Source organism: Atheta coriaria, unplaced genomic scaffold (genome assembly GCF_025399875.1).
Source record: "Atheta coriaria isolate IRGN ID8LTWV9N9 unplaced genomic scaffold, Caltech_Dcor_3.1 hic_scaffold_13_pilon, whole genome shotgun sequence".
NCBI classification, from domain to species: domain Eukaryota; kingdom Metazoa; phylum Arthropoda; class Insecta; order Coleoptera; family Staphylinidae; genus Dalotia; species Dalotia coriaria.
In genome coordinates this window covers 842,307-861,354 of record NW_027045455.1, presented here as the reverse complement: position 1 = coordinate 861,354, position 19,048 = coordinate 842,307, and the positions used below count along the sequence as shown (strand labels likewise).

At 37.3% G+C, this 19,048-nt stretch overlaps 1 protein-coding gene across 3 annotated transcripts in view; it reads left to right on the top strand.

Annotated features, from left to right (window-relative positions):
- Nucleotides 1-19,048, top strand: part of LOC135801737 (uncharacterized) — a 43,240-nt gene that overhangs the window by 9,794 nt on the left and 14,398 nt on the right. The window contains exons 2-3 of one of the 3 annotated variants that reach the window (XM_065315244.1): nucleotides 4,597-4,708; nucleotides 17,473-17,646. In XM_065315244.1, the coding sequence (XP_065171316.1) occupies nucleotides 4,615-4,708; nucleotides 17,473-17,646 (268 nt within the window). In that variant the 5' untranslated portion in view covers nucleotides 4,597-4,614. Of the gene's footprint in view, nucleotides 1-4,596; nucleotides 4,709-13,834; nucleotides 14,299-17,472; nucleotides 17,647-19,048 lie in introns of those variants that run through there. The other 2 variants (XM_065315246.1, XM_065315247.1) reach the window with 2 other exon arrangements.

The following is a 19,048-nucleotide window of genomic DNA, read 5'->3' as shown; positions in this document are numbered from 1 at the left end:
AATTATATCGTTATGCAGTTATGTAGGTCTATGCTACTGCCACCGCTACCGTTTAACAATGCGCATAAAACACATCGACACAATCGATCATAGAGAATTGAGAGCTGTGCGCGAATAATGCGCAATTATGTCTTCCAATGCTTTGCAATACGCTTTGTCCGCGAAAGGCTAGAAATCGGAATGGCGAATTGAAAATGAGAATAATGTATGTTTTGCTTAATGCGTTGCTGTTTTGTGCTTAATTGTTTGTCGGACGCGCATAACGACATCGTTAGAAAAAGCGTTTGAATTTGTTTAGCGTTTAGGCTTTTGTTGGCATGCGGTTTGTGCTTGAATAATTGCGCTAATTATGTGTGAAATATGCGCGTGTCGGTTTTGCGAGATTGATGGGTGTGTAATAGGTGCGAGGATTTATGTTTTATTTGAAACACACACGCGAAGAGATAAAGTTGAAAGTTGGAAGTCGTTAAAGTCTTTTTTTCTGGAATTGTGTAATCAGAGACGCTTGATTTTTTCAATGTTTTTCAAATTTGTTATCACTCTAAATTTGCTCATAAACCTGGTATATTCTCACACTAATTTCTATTGCATTAACACGTTTTATTCTTGCAAATATCCGCTTGTACTCACGCACATTATTCATAAACGTGTGTAAACTATGTGCAAATAAACACAATTTATGTGGAAACCATTTGCGAGAACAAAACGTTCCACATTATTCTCGAGAGTATTAAATAACGTGCGGACTTACTTCATAAACGTAAAAAACATAATTAAATTTACATAATTTACATAATTCCAAGAAAAATCATTATATTTACCTATAAAATAATTTTGCAATTTAATTACCAAAACGAATTATTAATTTGTATTTTTTCCGATACTCATTAGTTTGTTGATTAACTGATGATTGTGAGATTTCCAGAATCAAAATGCAAACAATATGCGCCGGTGAAAAGCGAATAGACGGCGGTTTGCGTAATCATATCGGAATTTAATGTGCGTTGCGCTAACATTTTAATACTAAAGTTCACGCGGGATTAGATGTACCTGCATCAACCTAGATCGCAAGTGCACTGCGCACTTTGCATTGAATAAAATCGCGTTGCGGGTTTGATATTTGGTCGAATTCTTGAAACTGAAACCGATATATGAAAAACAATCATTTCTCGGTAAACATGTTTACATTATGCGTGGATATAAAATTATCGTAAACTAATAGAAATGTCAGCCTAATGAGATTAATTACATTGCGCATGCGCAGTTGCACTATATGGGTAAGTGTGCAACTGCGCGTGCATCTTTCACCACTTGGTCGAGACTGGGAGTCTCTGTGAGACGATTTCGACGTCTCGACGTTCGGAACAACTTCCTTTATATGGCGATGCAATCGCCGCGCAGACAACTCTCGCGTATGGAATTGGTCCTTGCCGTTTGGCCCGACGAAGTGTAACACACCGTCGGCGTCGTAACACACGTAACAGCTAATAACAGTAAGAGACCTACTTTCTACCCGACAGAACATTGTAGCGTCTCATCATCTGAGTAACATGATTTAATTTCCAATACCGAATCAATCATCTTTAAGCAGTGAACAAATTCACTTTTGTTTCTAAATATGTTTAATATTTTGACTGGGTGATTGTGAGGTTGTAGCATGTTGCAAATTCGATTTGGTTGTTGTTGTTTATGCGCGCGTGGCAGGCGCGGAGAGTCTTGGCAAATTGGATTGCGAACGATGTGGGCTTCGTAATTGTTTGTCCATTTCGAATCGCCGCGCGCAGGTTCCTCATACCCCAAGCCGCCTACGAGCCATCATTAGTCGCTCTTCCTTCTATTGTGTGTTCCTCGGCGACGGCGGACAAACAAACAACGCGCAAACATTTATCGGTTCTTTGTTTCCTCCTTGGACGTGGCGTTGTTTTTCGTCTAGGAATTTATTATGAGTTGCATGTTGCACAATTGCAAAGTGCAAATAAATATTAAACGCAAAAATTGTTTTATTTTATTAAATCGTCTATAAGTGTGTGAATTTTCCGTTGAATTTGTTTCTTGATGCAACACATACCATTCCCAATGCATTGAAAGTGCGTTTATGTGTAATTTTGATTATTACGAACGTTAATTTGATTAACAGCGCATTGCTCGAATTGTCCGCCTCGGTCGCGGCGGCGGGTAAGGCACACATATGCGCATCCCGCCAACTTCACTACTTTACTGCGCGTGGAAATCGTTCGGATTCTTCGTTTGCGAAATCGGCGAAATCTAAAGCGCTCGCCGGCGATACGAAGAACTCGCCGCGGATATTTATGTAATTGATTTATACGCGCATGAAATTTGCGACTATTTGCATTTCTGCATGCAATTTATGCGGCGCGCAATTTGCCACCGCATAGCGCATATCCTGAGAAAAGAACGGGAAAATCCGTTGCGGTTTATGCATTGACCTTGACCAACTTGTTAGAATTTTATTAGATTAGTGGAGTTAAATTACATTTAAAAATTATATAATATAGATTTTAATATGCATTTCACTCCAAAGATGGCGCTAGTCGTCAATTTAACATTTTCTGTTTGTTCTGGTGATTATATTTTATGTATTTTATTACAACATTAATGTTTGTTTGTTTTTCATAGTTATGCTTAATTAAATTTATCTCTGATAGTTTCACCGTCGTGGGTGATGCGATCTTGACATTTTTTACACGCTCCGAATTAAAACACACACAGTACAATCGGCGATTTGCATAATTCCGCGTTTAATATTTCAGTCGATTCCACCTGCGCACGATGTCCATGTTGGACACTTGCGCAACACGAATTCGTTTAGTGCACGCCGATTATTATGCAAAGGCCGTTTGTTCGAGTACATAATGCACACAATGTTTGCCGGTGTGTGCGGCAACAATTGTTGTGCATCCCATCCGACGCGCATTCCATAACTTCTGCGCGATACTTAATGACGCTTCATTAATATTTATAGGCTATATTGATCTTTTTCACAAATGTACGATTTTACTGTGTACTGTGAGTGTTGTGGTGTTTGAAGTTGGCAAGAAGTAACTTATTGGCTGGCGATATATTGTGCTGGAAAGTGTTTAAGATGCAACTCTGTGCAATATTATCCTATCGATTATATCCTTGCCTAATGAAACAAAGCGCGTTCGCGTTTGCATTGTGCGCCCGGCCCACATCGGCAAAGCCATTTGCGAGGAGAGCATCGGCGAAATGTATTTATCTGATGATTTTTACCGCCGCTGATGGCCATTGTGTTTTGACAGATGCCAATCTCACCTGCGAGCTGCGCATTGTCCTCGGCGGCGCTTTTATGCACAGTCAACAAAAATTATTGAAGTGCGCTGCAACAATACCCAACTAGAACTTGAGGCATTAAGGCGCAGACGCACAAAATTGTTTCAAATAATAATTATCTTACTCGCGCAGCAGAAATGATCGTGTTTTTCCTTTTGTTTTGCAAAAGTAAAACGTAATGATTATAAAATAAGTAAAACATTGATATGAGAATAAAAGGGCATTTAATAAGCGACTTGCATCTCGTCATGTCGGCATGTTGGCATGTTGCATCAACTTGCAGCTGGAATTCCAATAAAATCTTGTTAATCATTTTCAGTCTCGAAAAAAGAAGAGAGATTGCTTAATGTTTGCTGCCATATGCGGCCTCTCCAGATATCCAGTTTCACTCTCACTTTTCCGAGTATTATTAATTTATACCTACGTTAGCTGAGGCAAAACTAGTCGACGTGAACTGGAATGCGTGGACCATCCACGCAAACGCTCGCTGCGAACGATGACATAATTAAAACAAAACAAATTTTAAAATTAAATTGCCATTTGAAGCGATTTGCACATATTACCTATTAGAATATTTAATATATTTTATAATAGTATTATGAAATTCTGTGCGATGAGTTGTGTGTGTATGGGTACCGGTTGACTTTTGAACAATTCGAGGAAGTATAATAAATCGCACTCCCGTATTGACCTTTCGCGGCGCACCGTCCTCATTGACATTCACACCTGATACGCGATGGTCTCGCGCGCGAGACGTGGTGGCAGACGACGCCGTCGGCATAAATCACGCGAATATGCGGCGCAGCTTCTCTTCCCAGGATGCGCTGCGGCGGCGATGCTCTCGCGCGATATTTTCTGCTTTCCCTTCGCGCTTTGACTCGGCAACTTTTCATACAAATGGGTTAAAGTGATAAGTCGTTCGCAAGCGCAAGCATTTCACGAACTAACAGTACTGAAAGAATGTTGACTTTCAAATTCCATGCTTACAGCGCCATCTATATTGTTTCTTTAAATGTCAATTTATTTGAAACATAGGCAACTTTATGTACAGTGTAATAATTTCAATTAATAATTTCATGTAATATCATTCATTGTAATAATAATTATTTATTTAAATGTTGTGTAGATATTTGTATAACTAAATTTTTAAAATGTTAACATGATTATTGTCGCATTTTATGACCGCTGACAAAGTATTATCGTTGTTCTAATCCAGTTAACGAACTATCATCGACATTCTTGTTAGTGTGCGATACGAGAAACGATCGAAAGGATGTTTTGCAGGATGAATAGTGAGTTAGGATGCCGGATGTAACCAGAACGGATTCGCAAAGATCCGACACCTCTCTGCGACCACGTGTTTCCTTCAACCGGGATGTGCACGTCAAACGAATCGGTAGGCCACCCATTTGACTCTCAAACCTAACCACAACTTACTCTATATTATTTTAACCTAAAATTTATATGCAAATATTCAAGTTTGTCCTATATACGAATATATGATACGGTTGTGAGTTGATGCGATGATGGACCATTAAAAAGCACTAATCGACTCACACGCTCAGCCACCAATCGCAATTTAATTCGCATTAATTACGCTAATAACTTAATAGGTCGCCGTCGTGTGTAATTGTGTGAGCAGTGCATTAACGATTCGCTTTCTTTCCCTCTTGTTGTCTTCGGTTTTGTTTTTCGGCAAGAGCCGAAGCGATGATGGCGGCGTGTGTGTAACCGCAGCCGGCCCAAACGCATCTCGGACACGCTATTTGCATATTATTACTAAATATCCGCGCGCTTAACAATGTAATTATGCTACTTGGCGCGTGTAATCGCGAACGTGCGTCCGCAGCGCCGCAACGCCACTTCATTTGCATAAACGTCTTTGACGTGCGCCTCGCATCCTGCAACTGCAAGCAGTGATTTAAAATTAAATGTCTTTATTTTGAGCATGCTGGGGCGTACTGCACATTGAATAAAGAATAAAAATTCAGAGATGTATTAAACATAAAAAAATAATTTTCAGAATAAAAATTGAGTAAAATTATGATTTTTATTCGAGATTTGATATTTTTTCTGTTAAATTAATGATTTCTTTTGAATTTTGAGTAATTTAATTCAGATAATTATTAATTAGTGTACATACTTGACAGGTACTTGTCAAGGTTGGTAGTTCCTTGAAAATGTTTAAAATGCGGATCTGTGTCGTGGTATTAAGCTTGTTGACACAAAACTGCAGTGTGCACGCAGACAAATCGCTTCGCTTTTATTACGAAACGCTGGAAGACGACGCGTGGGACGCCGAGCGCGGATTGTTCGCCAACAATCGGCAGTCCTCTTCGCGGACTCTTCATCCTTCGTAATCGCGCAATAACGCGAAACACACTCGAAACGCGCGACGAATAACAAACGACAACACGACCGCGAGACAATAACCGAACAGCGTCGAGCATGTGTCGTACTCCACTTCGTGCGAACGCACGACGCATTGTTTGTTATAATTTTGATGAGAATACGCGGAACCTTGACATCCATATAAGGCGCCTGGTGCATTAACAGCATTAGCATGCGGATACAAGGTTACTGGCGCCCTGAGGTGAAGAATTTATTTATTTTTTTGAGAAATTTTTAATTTTAAGTATTTTAGCACAAATATCCACGTCGTAATCGTAAAACGTGTGTTTGAAAGCGTTTGGTTGTTCTCCAGTTGTCTATAGTTGTTTGTTAGATAATTAATCGCACATCAATGCGCGCATTGTTTACATTTACAGTGTGTAATGTAAAGTAACTTAACCTGGCGGACTTTGGGGCCTCCGGGGAGTGGAAATTCATTAATTATATATGCTTGTGAGTCAGTGTCGGACTAAATGCTTGCTTTACGTAAGCGCTAAATTCCACAATGCGCAATAATCACGTTTTCAGGTATACCGCAACACTCATGTCCTCATTTAAACAATTGAAAATAAAACAAAACATGCTTAAACATAATAGCAAACAAAACCACACAAACATTTGCTTGTTTGTCATTTTGCCACTTATTAATTTAAATTATATTTGTTTCAAGGATAATTTCAGCTTGATTTCTTTCACACTTGACACGACAAAATTATCTTGTTACGTAAACTCTCAAAGTCAAGTTTTTGTTAAATGTCGAGTCGCGTCGAGGAAATTATTACATTTGCTAATTTCTTATGCACACACTTGATTTGACTTTAAGCGCTTTGAGTATCAGGATGTGTCATCTTCATCTCCTGCTGCTCTTTTCTATTTTCATCCTAAGATCTTCAGCGAGAAACAATGCTAAAGCAAACATGTTGCAATTTATTGAGAGTTAAGCTGTCAAAAAGTTCTGTTTAAACACTTATTACAGTCATTCATAGTTTACTATGAGTGAAATAATTGATTTACAGTATTTGCTTGCGTGTATTTTGCTGTTTAAAATATAAATTTTGAAAATATTATTAGGAATCAGGAAGAATCAACATAGCATAAATAAGTATAATAAATTTAGATGTTTGTGAATTGTCTCATCACCATTTACAACTAAAGTTCATCACGAATAAATTATCGTTTGATAGGTCAATATTTCCATATGTAGGTAATAATTACAGACGTGGTTCAAACCAATTTGTATTTGTCATCAAGTGACATCAAGTGAAATCTCTATAAACGGTACACACCTGAGATTAATTTCAATTTATCTCGGAATGTAGTCACAGCTATTAAAATTAAACATTTATTTATGAGACAACAGACAAGATTTTAAAAGATGTTTTTATTTCTTTACACGTGCGCAAGCATGAACAAACAATGTCAATTGATGTCATGGGGTCTACTCTCAAATGGAAATCTATACCTTTTTAAACATAAACATTGAGATGATGAGTTAATCTTCAAATTAATTATACTTGTCAGTTTTGATTCAGGCACATTTTACTTATGCCTATACAAATATTTTGATTGTTATTTAAATTAATTTATTAGTTTCAGATCCTGTTAGTTTTTCGTGTTGAATTTATGAAAAATTCATCAATTATTTATTGACACCTTGACAAATTATTTTAGTAGTATGTAAATATCTAATTTGACATATTTATTAAGAGTTCCTTGAAATATTTTCTAAATTTGGAATTAAAATTAATGTTTAGTTAGTGTTAAAAGCAATAAAACATGTAAATAGGTAAATCCTTTTAAGGTAATCAGTAGGTAAATTATTTATTAATCAAGGACACATTTGGTCAAATATATCACCAAAGTATTAATATTTTTATTACATTATATTTTTATTAAGTAAATTTGAAAAATTTATGCTTTGAGTTGCAGTATAAGTGCAGAACATTAAAATATGCAACCAAAACTACTTTTCTTTTTTAAAACTATTATCCAAGTGACAAATTATATAGAAATAGAAAGGATATTTTGCATATGTGAACAACATACGCACTTGCATGATACAGCTTAACTTTAACGTGTTAAGTTTGAATTTGTTTGAGCGACTGGAGTGATAGATATTAATATCTCTCGTAGGTAACCTTCAATTTATCGTTGCTGGCTCACCAGTCTCGCATTCTCCAGTTTTAACTATCGTGAACGCTGTCTCCCGCAAGTTTGCCAAGTTATTGTCGAAACTATCGATAGTCGCAGCTCTCCGGTGTTCAAGTTCGGTTCGTAAACGCGATAAATTTGGCGTGTGCGTTATGTACAAATAAAGACTTAAATCATCCGGTTCAATTAATTAATTCTGACATAGTGTCAAGATACGTGTAACTTTTTTGTCCATTTGTGTTTGTGTACGCGAATATTTTTACATAATATGACAGCCGCAGATAAAATTTATATTTGGACAGCTTAATTCTAAGGTAAATGCCCTCTAAATTATAGAAATATATTTTTTAGTTTATTTATAAAAACTAATTGGTGATATAGATATTTTGATTCATTTTGTGCAGAATTTATTGTAAACACTTTTATTTTTGGTTCATGTTCGTGACGACGAGAAACGTCCAAACAAAGTTTAATCGCAGTGAAATTTTCGTTGCAAATGCGCGTGCTTGATACGCTAGTTAGTGTTTATATTGCATCGGATTCATGTTAAACTCAAGCAATTTAAACGCCAAAGAGCATCGCGACGTTGTAAATGAGTCGTGATGAGAGTCGCGCGCGTTCACGAAAATTTCGAATTTCAACGTTCTGAACATCTCACGTTTTCGCAGTATTAGAGAGGAAACTGGATGATGTTACGAGTACGAGTAATTTGTTTCATGTACACAAGCATAAACGACACGGACTTTAATTTTGACCTCTTGATCTGTCAAAGGTATAAAAGTTCACGAGAATACTAATGGCTCAAATAAAGTTCTAAGCGAAATTTTATTTTATCGATTTTTTATTAAAGGAAAATTATTTTGTGATAAAATTGACATTTTTTAAATTTTTTTTCAAGGTAAATTATTTGTATTACATTAACAAACGTGCATATTTTGAACAATTAGTTGTAATCTACGACAACTGCATTTTAAAAATATTTTTGATTTGAAATCTTTTGCGTTTTGCATTTTTTGAAAGTTTGATTACTTGCCAAAATGCAAATATCCATATTGCCTGGTGTGAATTACGAGCAGCGAACACGATTCGTAGCCGTGGGCGATGCGCGCAAACGTGCGGCAGGCACCACACTTGCTCGCCTGCAACGAGCCGGCCGTGTTTAGAAAGTAACTTCTTGTGCATCGGAGCGAATGCCGTGCGAAGTATGCTAAACGCCGTTCGCTCATTCACAGCCCGATGATATAATGCATGCGCGGCCGGGGCACCGTTACGAAAATTATTATGTGAAAATCCGATCGTGATAATTGAAAACTATACGCGCATGAGCGCATAATTACGAATCGGCGACCGTTTAGCGCGCTCATCCGGCGTCTAAATAACAGCGGCGCGACGAAACGCAACAACGCTCACCTTGCGCGGTGTTTAAGCAAGCATTGGGAAAATGAAGTGCCGGCGAAAAGTCGGCTCATTGATAGTCACGGAAAGAGGTGCGGCGGGGTGAAGAGATACGACACATACACACGATGGGCACGAAGGTCACGCGGCTATCAATTTACATGCGTTTTTACTTTGTGTTACGAACGCACAAAGTTTTCCTGGTCATACCTACTCGTACGTACCAACAACGAACAAAAATTTATTAAATTCTCTGCATTTATATTCCTGCCATGGTGAAAGAAAGGACGTCAATCGTCAAGGTTACACCGGTTTATTTTTACATTTCATATCTTATAAAAAAAGCAATTAATGCAATAGCTAATTGTGTTAAGATAAAGATCGACCGAGCGCTTTGTGAAAAATTATTGCTTAATTTAACGTCTGCGCGTAGAGATCCGTTTGCGCTTTGATTTCGATTGCGACGATGAAAACAACAAGAATGCGCGTGCGCTGCGAGTAAATCAGATCTTGCTTGCGGATAAAGGTAGTACAATTTATTTTAATTGCAATCGCATGGATTTTATTTTATTTTTATTATAAATTCATTTCATTTTTATATTTAAGCATAGGTTAAAATGATAAAATTTCGAAAAATGTCTGAAACTAAGTGGTGTCTAATCAAGATCATGTTCGCTGATTTGTAACGTTTTTTTTTTGCGCGCGTTGTTGTTGTGTTGTGTTGTTGAAACTTTCGAACCCATTATTCGGTCATCACCTGTAACGCACACTCGCACTTTGGCTTCGGTGGTGTGGACGCCGTGGAGTCAAGTTCAATGAATATTCGCGCAACGCAGGCGAATCATAAATGTCGAGAAGAACAACCTCGCGGATGTTCTAACGATCCGCGAGCCGCATCCACGTCTGATATCGATCTCGCAGACATATTACCATATAATAACATTACGTGCTTTTAATTTGATGCTTTTAAATTGCAAATTACACGTTTCTGTTATAATTATATAGAATTTAACTCTTTTTTTTTTCAGTGTGTGTATGCTTATGTAGTCAGATTTTTTTCGGCGAGTCAGATCATCGCCAAAACTCACATAACTTAAGTTCAATAACATTCAATAAATTACCGATTCGCGTATTTAGTTTATTCTGGACGTTGAGATATGTGTGGGATGTTTGAATTGTTAATTTAAATGTTAATATAAATTGTTGTATTAATTTGTGAACATCATGCTGGAATTTTTTAAATGCGGATGTAGGTGTCGCCAGAAACTATAATATAAATTATCACGCAACGATTTTTCAAATAAAATTTAATTTTTGAGGTTAAAACTTCTTTAGAATCGTTGTGATTTCAAAATTAATGAATCGACACTAAAGAGAAACATAAATATTCGTTTATATGATTTAGCCTGCGAGAGAATAAGAGAACTATTCATTATTTTTTTTTCCAATTTAACTAGCTTATTATATAGTTAATTTTCCTTAGATTAAGTCCCTGCGATTGAAATAAATCGTCAAAAATTGAAAATTGCAATTTTTAACACTTTCAGTCACGGTAGGAGTGACTCGTGTTCAGGGTACCGTAGGAGGGTAGCGGTAGAAGTGACTCGTGTTCAGGGCACCGTAGGAGGGTAGCGATAGAAGTGATTTGTGTTCAGGGTACCGCGCAAGGGCAGCGGTAGAAGTGACTCGTGTTCAGGGCACCGTACTTGGATGACTCCCATTTGCCCAATATTTCTTATGAATTAAAATCTCATCACTTATATATGAATTTTAATTAGATTACCTTATAGACAATTTTCCGTAGATTAAGAATTTGAAATCTTTTTGTATATATCTTTTTTAATTTACGAGATATTCGCAATTAAAATAAATTCGTCAAAAATTGCAGTTTTTAGCAGTTTCATCGCGTTTTTATACCATTTACCCCATGAAATTAAATTATTTTAATTTTCCGTCTGATAGAGAATTTTCCAGTCATCCATAATATGCAATTTTCTGGTTGCTATCTCTTTTAATTTGGAAGATATCGAAAATCGTGGAATTAAATTATCAAGTCCACCCCCCTTGCTTATTTTTTTAAAGTTTTTTTTTTACTTCTATTGGGTTTAAAAAATTATTCTCGACAAGTAGGCGAATAATTTAAATAAATTTTAATGATTTACTCGCTCCGATTTTAACTTGTACGATTGTTTTCCACATGTCCGATACTTACAACACGCGACCGACCACCATTACAGTGCCCGTTTTATGTTTAGTGTTATTGCGGTCGTAGGACATCAACAGGCCATCGGGGCGCGCGCGCGGCGTCCGGCGTCGATCGGTGAGCGCAATAAAATGAAAATATAAACAGATATGGGTGTTGTCGCCGCCGTCGTCGTCGTTCTGCTTTTGTGCTCGGCTGAAGGCGCGCGCAAACTCTTCAGCTCGCGCACATGTATGTAAATAGACGACCTTTCAATGCCGGTGGGTCGAGTAACGTTCGCGGCGTCGCCGGCGCGCGAGAGCGTTCTCTTCAGACTTCGACCCGGTCGCAGGACCGGCGTCGTAAAAGCGACATTCTATCGGCGACACGCCGGTCGCCCGTAAGTGGACCATAAAACAATAGAACAGCGTTACCGCACATTACTGAAATAACATTTAATCACCTACACAATAACGCGCGCAATAATGTTCCTACAAGCGTGCACGGCGAAGAAATAGTGTCGTCGCCGAGTCAAACGACTACGAACGACAATCGTTGATATAAAAGAAATCTTTCCAAAGAAAACCGTTAACACTTGTTAGCGGAGAATCATTAGCATTATAAACAATTAATCACAAGCGCAGAAATTCAATATTTACGCAGTGACAAATTGAAATACTCAGCCAAACATTAATTTGAAGTTTAAACAACTTTACTTGCTTACACTTAACCTCAATTTTCATGAATTTAACCTCACATAACCTAAAAAATGTGGGTTTTCAATGTTTTCAAGTTTATTTGAACTTTAAACTGGTTTAAACTTTGTAGTACAGTGAAAGTGTTGAGCTGAATTTCTCAATTCGTGCAATTTGCAGGCCACTGGCATTTAATTCGGTTGTCTTAAGTGTTAACTTAAGTTAAGAAGTGGGTAAATATTTGGATAACAGATATAACTGTTTCGTAATGAATTAGATGATTATTCAATAATTTACATATTTATTATTTATTATTTATGATCGTTTATTTACGACCATTCGAATTTGTAATTTTATTTCGCGAATAACCTGTTTTGATTTCACTTTTTTTTCGATTTCCTGCTTGGCAAAGATTAATCAATCAAAAATTATATAAAATCGTTTATTGTTTCTTATTATTGAGGTGAATTAATTGCTTAAATCGATAATTACGGCATAATTAATATGATTTTTGTTTGTGGTTTGTTTTCTTGTCGAAAATGACGCAATAAACTGACAATTTTATAACAATCTACTCTTAAAATTCAAATTGGACTACAACAACAAAAAATCCTACAAAAACGCTTAACGTGTGTGGGTTCGACTTAAACTGGTGCCTAGCTATACGAATCTGCGTATATTAAACTCGGTTAAGTTATTAGTTATTATTTAAATGTCATGTACGTTTCGAGTGTGTGGTGTGACTTACATACGCACGTGAACAAGTTTGCGCATACCTACATAAATTCGCGAATCGCAAGTGTGCGCGCACGATTCATAAGTTACGAACGGCGACGCGATACAAATGAGAATGGGTGTATAAGAAGTTGGAAATAAACGAAACTGCTCCATAACGTGTGTGGTGTGTGCGCTTGCTGCGAGATTAAATTAAACATATAATACGCCTTAACACCTATGCGAATTGAACCATTTGGGTTTACGATTTTTTTTTTGGTTTGTTGAGTGTTTGTTGTATTTGTTGTATTCGTAATCTGGTAGCGTTCGTAATTCGTATAAAGTCGTTGTGTTGCGGTGTTAATTCTGTCGAGACAGCTAGTAGCCACGTCTGGCAGACAACAAGTATTGTTGTTTGTAGGTATATACTTGTATTGGTGTGTCAGTTGAAAGTTGGCCCACCAGAAATTACAAACTCGGGCAGTGGGACTGTGAGAGACGTGGAGTACGTTTATTAGTTGCGATTGTGTTGTGATACTGATTCAACATTTAGGTTTGATATTAGTTTATAGTTTATCAAGTGTTAAATTTTTAGAATTTCGCTTTAATTTTGAGTTTTGGATTTGTATAGAACTAGGTAAGAAAATTCTTAAATTTTAAAATTTTAATTTAAATTTTTGTTAAAAAGTGTCGTATTTTTGTGTTATTTTGGGGAAATATTTTAAATTTGTTTACTTTTTGCGAATTTACAAATTACTTTTCTTGTATCTCCGTATTTTGCAACATAATTTGCCAGGAAACTCGCCAAAGTAAATTCGATGAAAAGCATCGCACTTTTTCCCGAAGTCCAGAAATCAAATCGTGTGCTTATAGATACAATAATACTTGATTTATCATATTCGTACTTCGACAATTGTAATAATGAGGTGTGAGTCAGTCCGCGCACTTGTCGCGATCTATACCCTCACAAATATACCAATCTACACTACCAGTAGACGCGCTTTAATAACGCAGCATCGCAGTCACAGTTGCGTTTTGCATCGATTCGCCTTGATTCGATTTGAGTCGAGTTAAGTTGAGTTGGGTTGCGAACGTGTCTGATTGCGTCCCACGTTTGACAACTGACAACTTTTTACTTCGTTTTTTTTTCATCGTTTGTAAAGCGTCCACAGTGGTCCACACGCTCGATTTTGTCCGCGCAAGGTGATTTGCTTTTGCGTCTCCATGTGGGAATATCGTGACACGTCCGAACTGCTGTCGGCGCTGCCAGTGTTTGCGTTTACCTCACCGAGTCGCGACTAAACATTCAATTATATCTAAAAATATTTTTCCCGTGTTGCAGTCACCTAACAAGTGTATAAGTGAATTGATTGTGTCTATAAACAAGGATTACAAATAGCGATGAGCCTCTAAGTTATAAAGAATACGTTGGAAAGTTTTGAGCAATCGTTATTTAAAGTGAGTACACACCGATAAATTTAACTCAAGTTAACGTAAGTCAGAGCTCAAAATTTATTTCCACTGGAATTCGTTTGCGTTAATGGATATAATAACAATACGCGCTTAAAAACTCCAGGTGTATGGGTATTTTTAGTTTGGACTGTTGCGTAACCACGATAAAAACGCGCGCGCGGTCGGCGCGGACTCACTATTCATTTGTCTATTTAGCAAATTTCGAAATTATGTAAGAGATAAACTAATAGAATGTACGCGCATTGGAATAATGGCGTAGATATGCTATAAAAGGGCGCCCGGCGGACGAAAATCAACTTGATTCTTTACATGAAACGAAAGGCGCGCCGTGCAAACAACCGAAAATCGAGAGTGAATGTTGCGACACACTTGACAAATATTTTGGTTTCGCGCATGCAAAACACCAACAACGTGCGCTAATATGAGCCGAGACTGACGCACATTGTTGGCTTTTGTTGTCGTAAATGATAATAGTGCTAGTTAATAAGTTAAATTATGAATAATAGGTATAATACTTACTTAATGCGTGGAATTTTTATTAGTTTTTTTTATTGTGAGGATAAACGTGGGAACATTGTTAATTGTTACAATAAAATTATGATGCAACATTAATTACCGTTTAGTGAATATAATAAAATGCGTGTGTGTGTGTCTGTTTTTTTTTGTTAAATTTTTTTGGGTTACTGCATTGCTGGCATTTAAATTCCCAAGTCCCCATTGATTTTCATGGAACCTTTAATGCTTTATCAGACGAGTAACTCGGTACCTATTTTAGTATTGATCTACAATTTTGTAAACAAATTTTAAATTTGGGATTTATTATCAAGAGGACCATAAAAAAATGAATAAAATATACGATTTTTTTTTATTAAAATAATTTTGAAACCAGTTTTGACAAACGATTTGTAAAATTTCCATCGTGTAATTTGATACATTTAAGTTTTTTTCTGCATAATTATCTATTCAAATTGCATCAATATTAAAATCACCAAAAACCACTTTACAATTTGTATCGTTTTAATTTATAATTGCAGTGTTGAAATATCCTAGTAGTCGAACCACTCAAATAAAATATCGCAAATATTGCGAATAACAATATGCAAAGTGGCTTTTTGTTTATCATGAATTTCATTATGCGAACGCGTGCATTTCGATTTACGATTTCTTGGTATTTAAACGACCTTCGCAACAACTACACGCAAATCGGCGACGACGCAATATAATCTATATTTAATTTCTCACAGAATCTACTCTATATAAGCTTTAATTTTTGATTCGGAATGGGTGGCAACTAAAATTCTTTCGAATTGAACTTTAAATAAAGATTATAATTACTTTTATTGACATTTAAAACCAACGATTATTCTTATCTACTAAAATATGCGTAAATATTTATTTTTTTTTACTTTTCGGAAATAAATTAATTTGATATGCAAACTTAAGAGGAAAAATTCCAGAATGTTACGTGTTTTACGTGTTGACCGAATAAAGTAAATATTGGCCGGTGCAAAATATTTCTCCGCAAGCCAAGGTAACCTAACATGCGCAAAAATGTTTGTTAGTTTTCCTCATTATCCCTTGCTCAATGGCGACGACGCGCTGCGAAGAGCAAACAAACGCAAACTCAAAGAGTTTCCGCGCAGCATGCATGTACTGTTTGCGAATATAACAAATGCGCAATTATGTTGTACTACTCGCAGTAAAATTTGTTGTTTAAACGTCATCTTCATGACTTCATACTCGTCCTATGGTTGCGATCGTCTCGTCTCTTCATTGTTAGTGAGATATTCGTCGAGTCTCCCCGGTGTGTTTGCACGTACTTAGATTGTTTGCCTGTTTGCCTGTTTGCATTGCTCATCAAACACGCACGGTGTTTGTGAAAATCACGACGCTAAATACGCCTTCCTCCGCGGCGCGCCTCGCCCGATGCCTCGCGTTCTATTGACAGCGCGGTCGCGGTTAGTTAGTTAGTCGCGGTTTTACTTTCAATGCCTCTGTTACGTGCCGTGCCGCACTTCTTCATCTTCGTCTTCGGCGGCGCGTCGGCTCGTCGTGCGTTTCGTGGTCGCATTATGTTTGCCTGAATATCGCCGCGGCAAACTATCGCTATTAACCGTAATAATAATCTCGGCCGCGTTTCATAATGCAACTCTGTGGTAACTAGTAACATCAAGTGCAAGTGTGAATACTGCCTGCTTTCTTAAACGGTGGATCATAACAACATAAGTGACGTCAAAGCTAAACAAAGTCTGCAAAACACTGGAAATGTGTTTAATAATGGTCTGAACATGACAAAAATTTATTATTTTTATATTTAAAGCCTAAATTTCGAAAAAAAATTATTTTATTACAAATAGTTTACGAGTTATTAATTAAAAACCTCAACTATTATCGCAGCAAGTTAGGGTGCTATAACAAGATATTAAAAACATAAATAATTTTGTAATTACTTGACACTTTTTTTAATTCTTAGTAATTATTAGCAAGTTTTAATATTTATGCATTTAAAAACATTCTTGTTATGCAAATGAAACGACACGAATCAGCGACACCACCGCGGCCGCCGGTGTGGTAATGAGGAATGGGGAATTCGGATTTAATTAAGGCTGTTCCGACACGTAAAAAAAGCGGCGGCGCGCGTTTTGCGAATGAGCGCGCGCTAATTAAATTAATAAATTATATCGCGCGCACGCACACTCTGTTAACCCGCAGCGTGTGCGCATTCGCTCTTCGCCGTCTTGATCTTGAATAATATGCTCGAAATATGTACATGATGTGCGCATATTACTTGTTGCGATCTGTGCACATCTCTCGGGCATGTGTTTTCCAACTTGCACTCTTGGCACTTGGAAGTCGTTTGTCGGTCACACTTGAATCGCTTTTATCGCATGCGGCGCAGCAAATAATTAACAAATAAACAAACGCGTATGACATTAACATCGGTACGTTTAAGCATTAAATTCTCCAGCGCGTATTTTACTTTGGTTCGCTGTTGAGAGTCAAGAGTAACAAGCAAACAGGTGTTGCAAATCGACACTGCACTTTTTTTAAAAAAATTAATATTTACTCAGTAGAATATTTTAATTTATTAATTTTAAATGTTTAATACTCATGGGTCGAGGACTAATGGTTGGTTGTTTTTTTGATTGGGAATTGCAGTGCCCAGAGAGGGATCCAGGCCGTTAGGGGCGTTGAGCGGTGACGGCGAAGGACACTTGGTGCGCGCGCACGTGCGCAAAGAGCGCCTCACCAAGGACAAGCACCAGCTGGCCGAAGAGGCCGCCAAAGTTCTCACACAAGTCGATCGCATCGACTGCCTAAGCTCCGAAAACGGTAAACCAATTACGAAAATAACTCCCAAGTACATCCACAGAACAACTCTTTATAAAAGCATTAATTTAATTTATTAGTTTTTTATCCAACACCGTTTTTTACCAATCAATTCAATCAATCAGATTGATTTATAAGTCTATCGGTAATCTACTCGTAATTACTAATTTACCAGTGACGAGATAAGTAAAGTAATTAATCCAATCAGTGAAAGTACGTCTCGCATGTCCAATATGGTGTTAAATAGTTGAGTAATCGACGAATTCAACTACCTATTGAATTATCTATGCTGGTAAATGCAGAATTGGTTCAAGGTTCACATTCGGAATTTTATTCTCGCCTGTCAAATCAGCAAATCACTACGTGGCATGTGTGTGCTTTGTTAGGTGCGTTAGCAGCTCCTTACACGGATTTATTTAACTCGATAAATATGAGCGCAGTGTTGGTAATAAATTCAAAACTTGATTGATTTATCAATGTATGTGTGTTATTTAGCATGTCGAGTGCAATGGCTCGTGTTTATAGTTTATGTTGCACCTTTCGGCGCGCAGAATTACTGGCCGTGGTGATTCTGAGAAGATTTAGTGAACTTGGCACAGATGCGCTTTAAAAAATGGCATGCCATAAAAGGCAAGTGGCAAAATTCGTCAGCGCTTGCTAAATTAAGCGTAAACCTTGTGTAATAAAATGTTGTGACGTTTTTCACAATATAAAACGTTATTGTATCTTAATAATTTGGTTGAGTGTCCCCGTGTGTCTGAATTGCAACATAAATTACTCCCGAGTTTACATATTTCGCCTCTGTGTGCCCAGAAGAAACGTAAACAACAATTAAGTTTATGTGTTTTCACAGACGACCGCACATGTGGTCATTGCTGTGACTATAAATAACAGGCAATTCTTCATTCACATTTCGAAGAAAACTCGTCGCTGTGTCTTCAATTATTCCGCCCACAAGACACAAATCACAACCGAATTGAATCAATTCAAGTTCGTATTAGAACCGAAAACCAACAACAGTTTTAAACGCATGTTTAAGAATAATTATGCGAATATTCATCGCCGCAAGTAAATAAATGTGTCTGGTGTGAGGTTGGCGCGGATTGTAGGCGATCGTTTTATGGCGCGATTCGCGAGCCCCCAAATGGACATGGATGGCGAGCGTGAAAATGACTCGCGAACTTCTTACTCAGCGCACAGACCTGGCCGATTGCGTGGGTGAGCCGAATGACAGCACGGCTAAATATTTACAATTTTACACCCAACCTGTAACCGCGAGCGAAAACATCGCTTGTGTGCGGCGCATTATTAAGATCGCATTTTAATAGCGTACGATCATCGGTATCAACGAACGGTGAAATTTGCTCGTCCTACACGCGGCTCATTATTTGCGCTTTTCACTCTC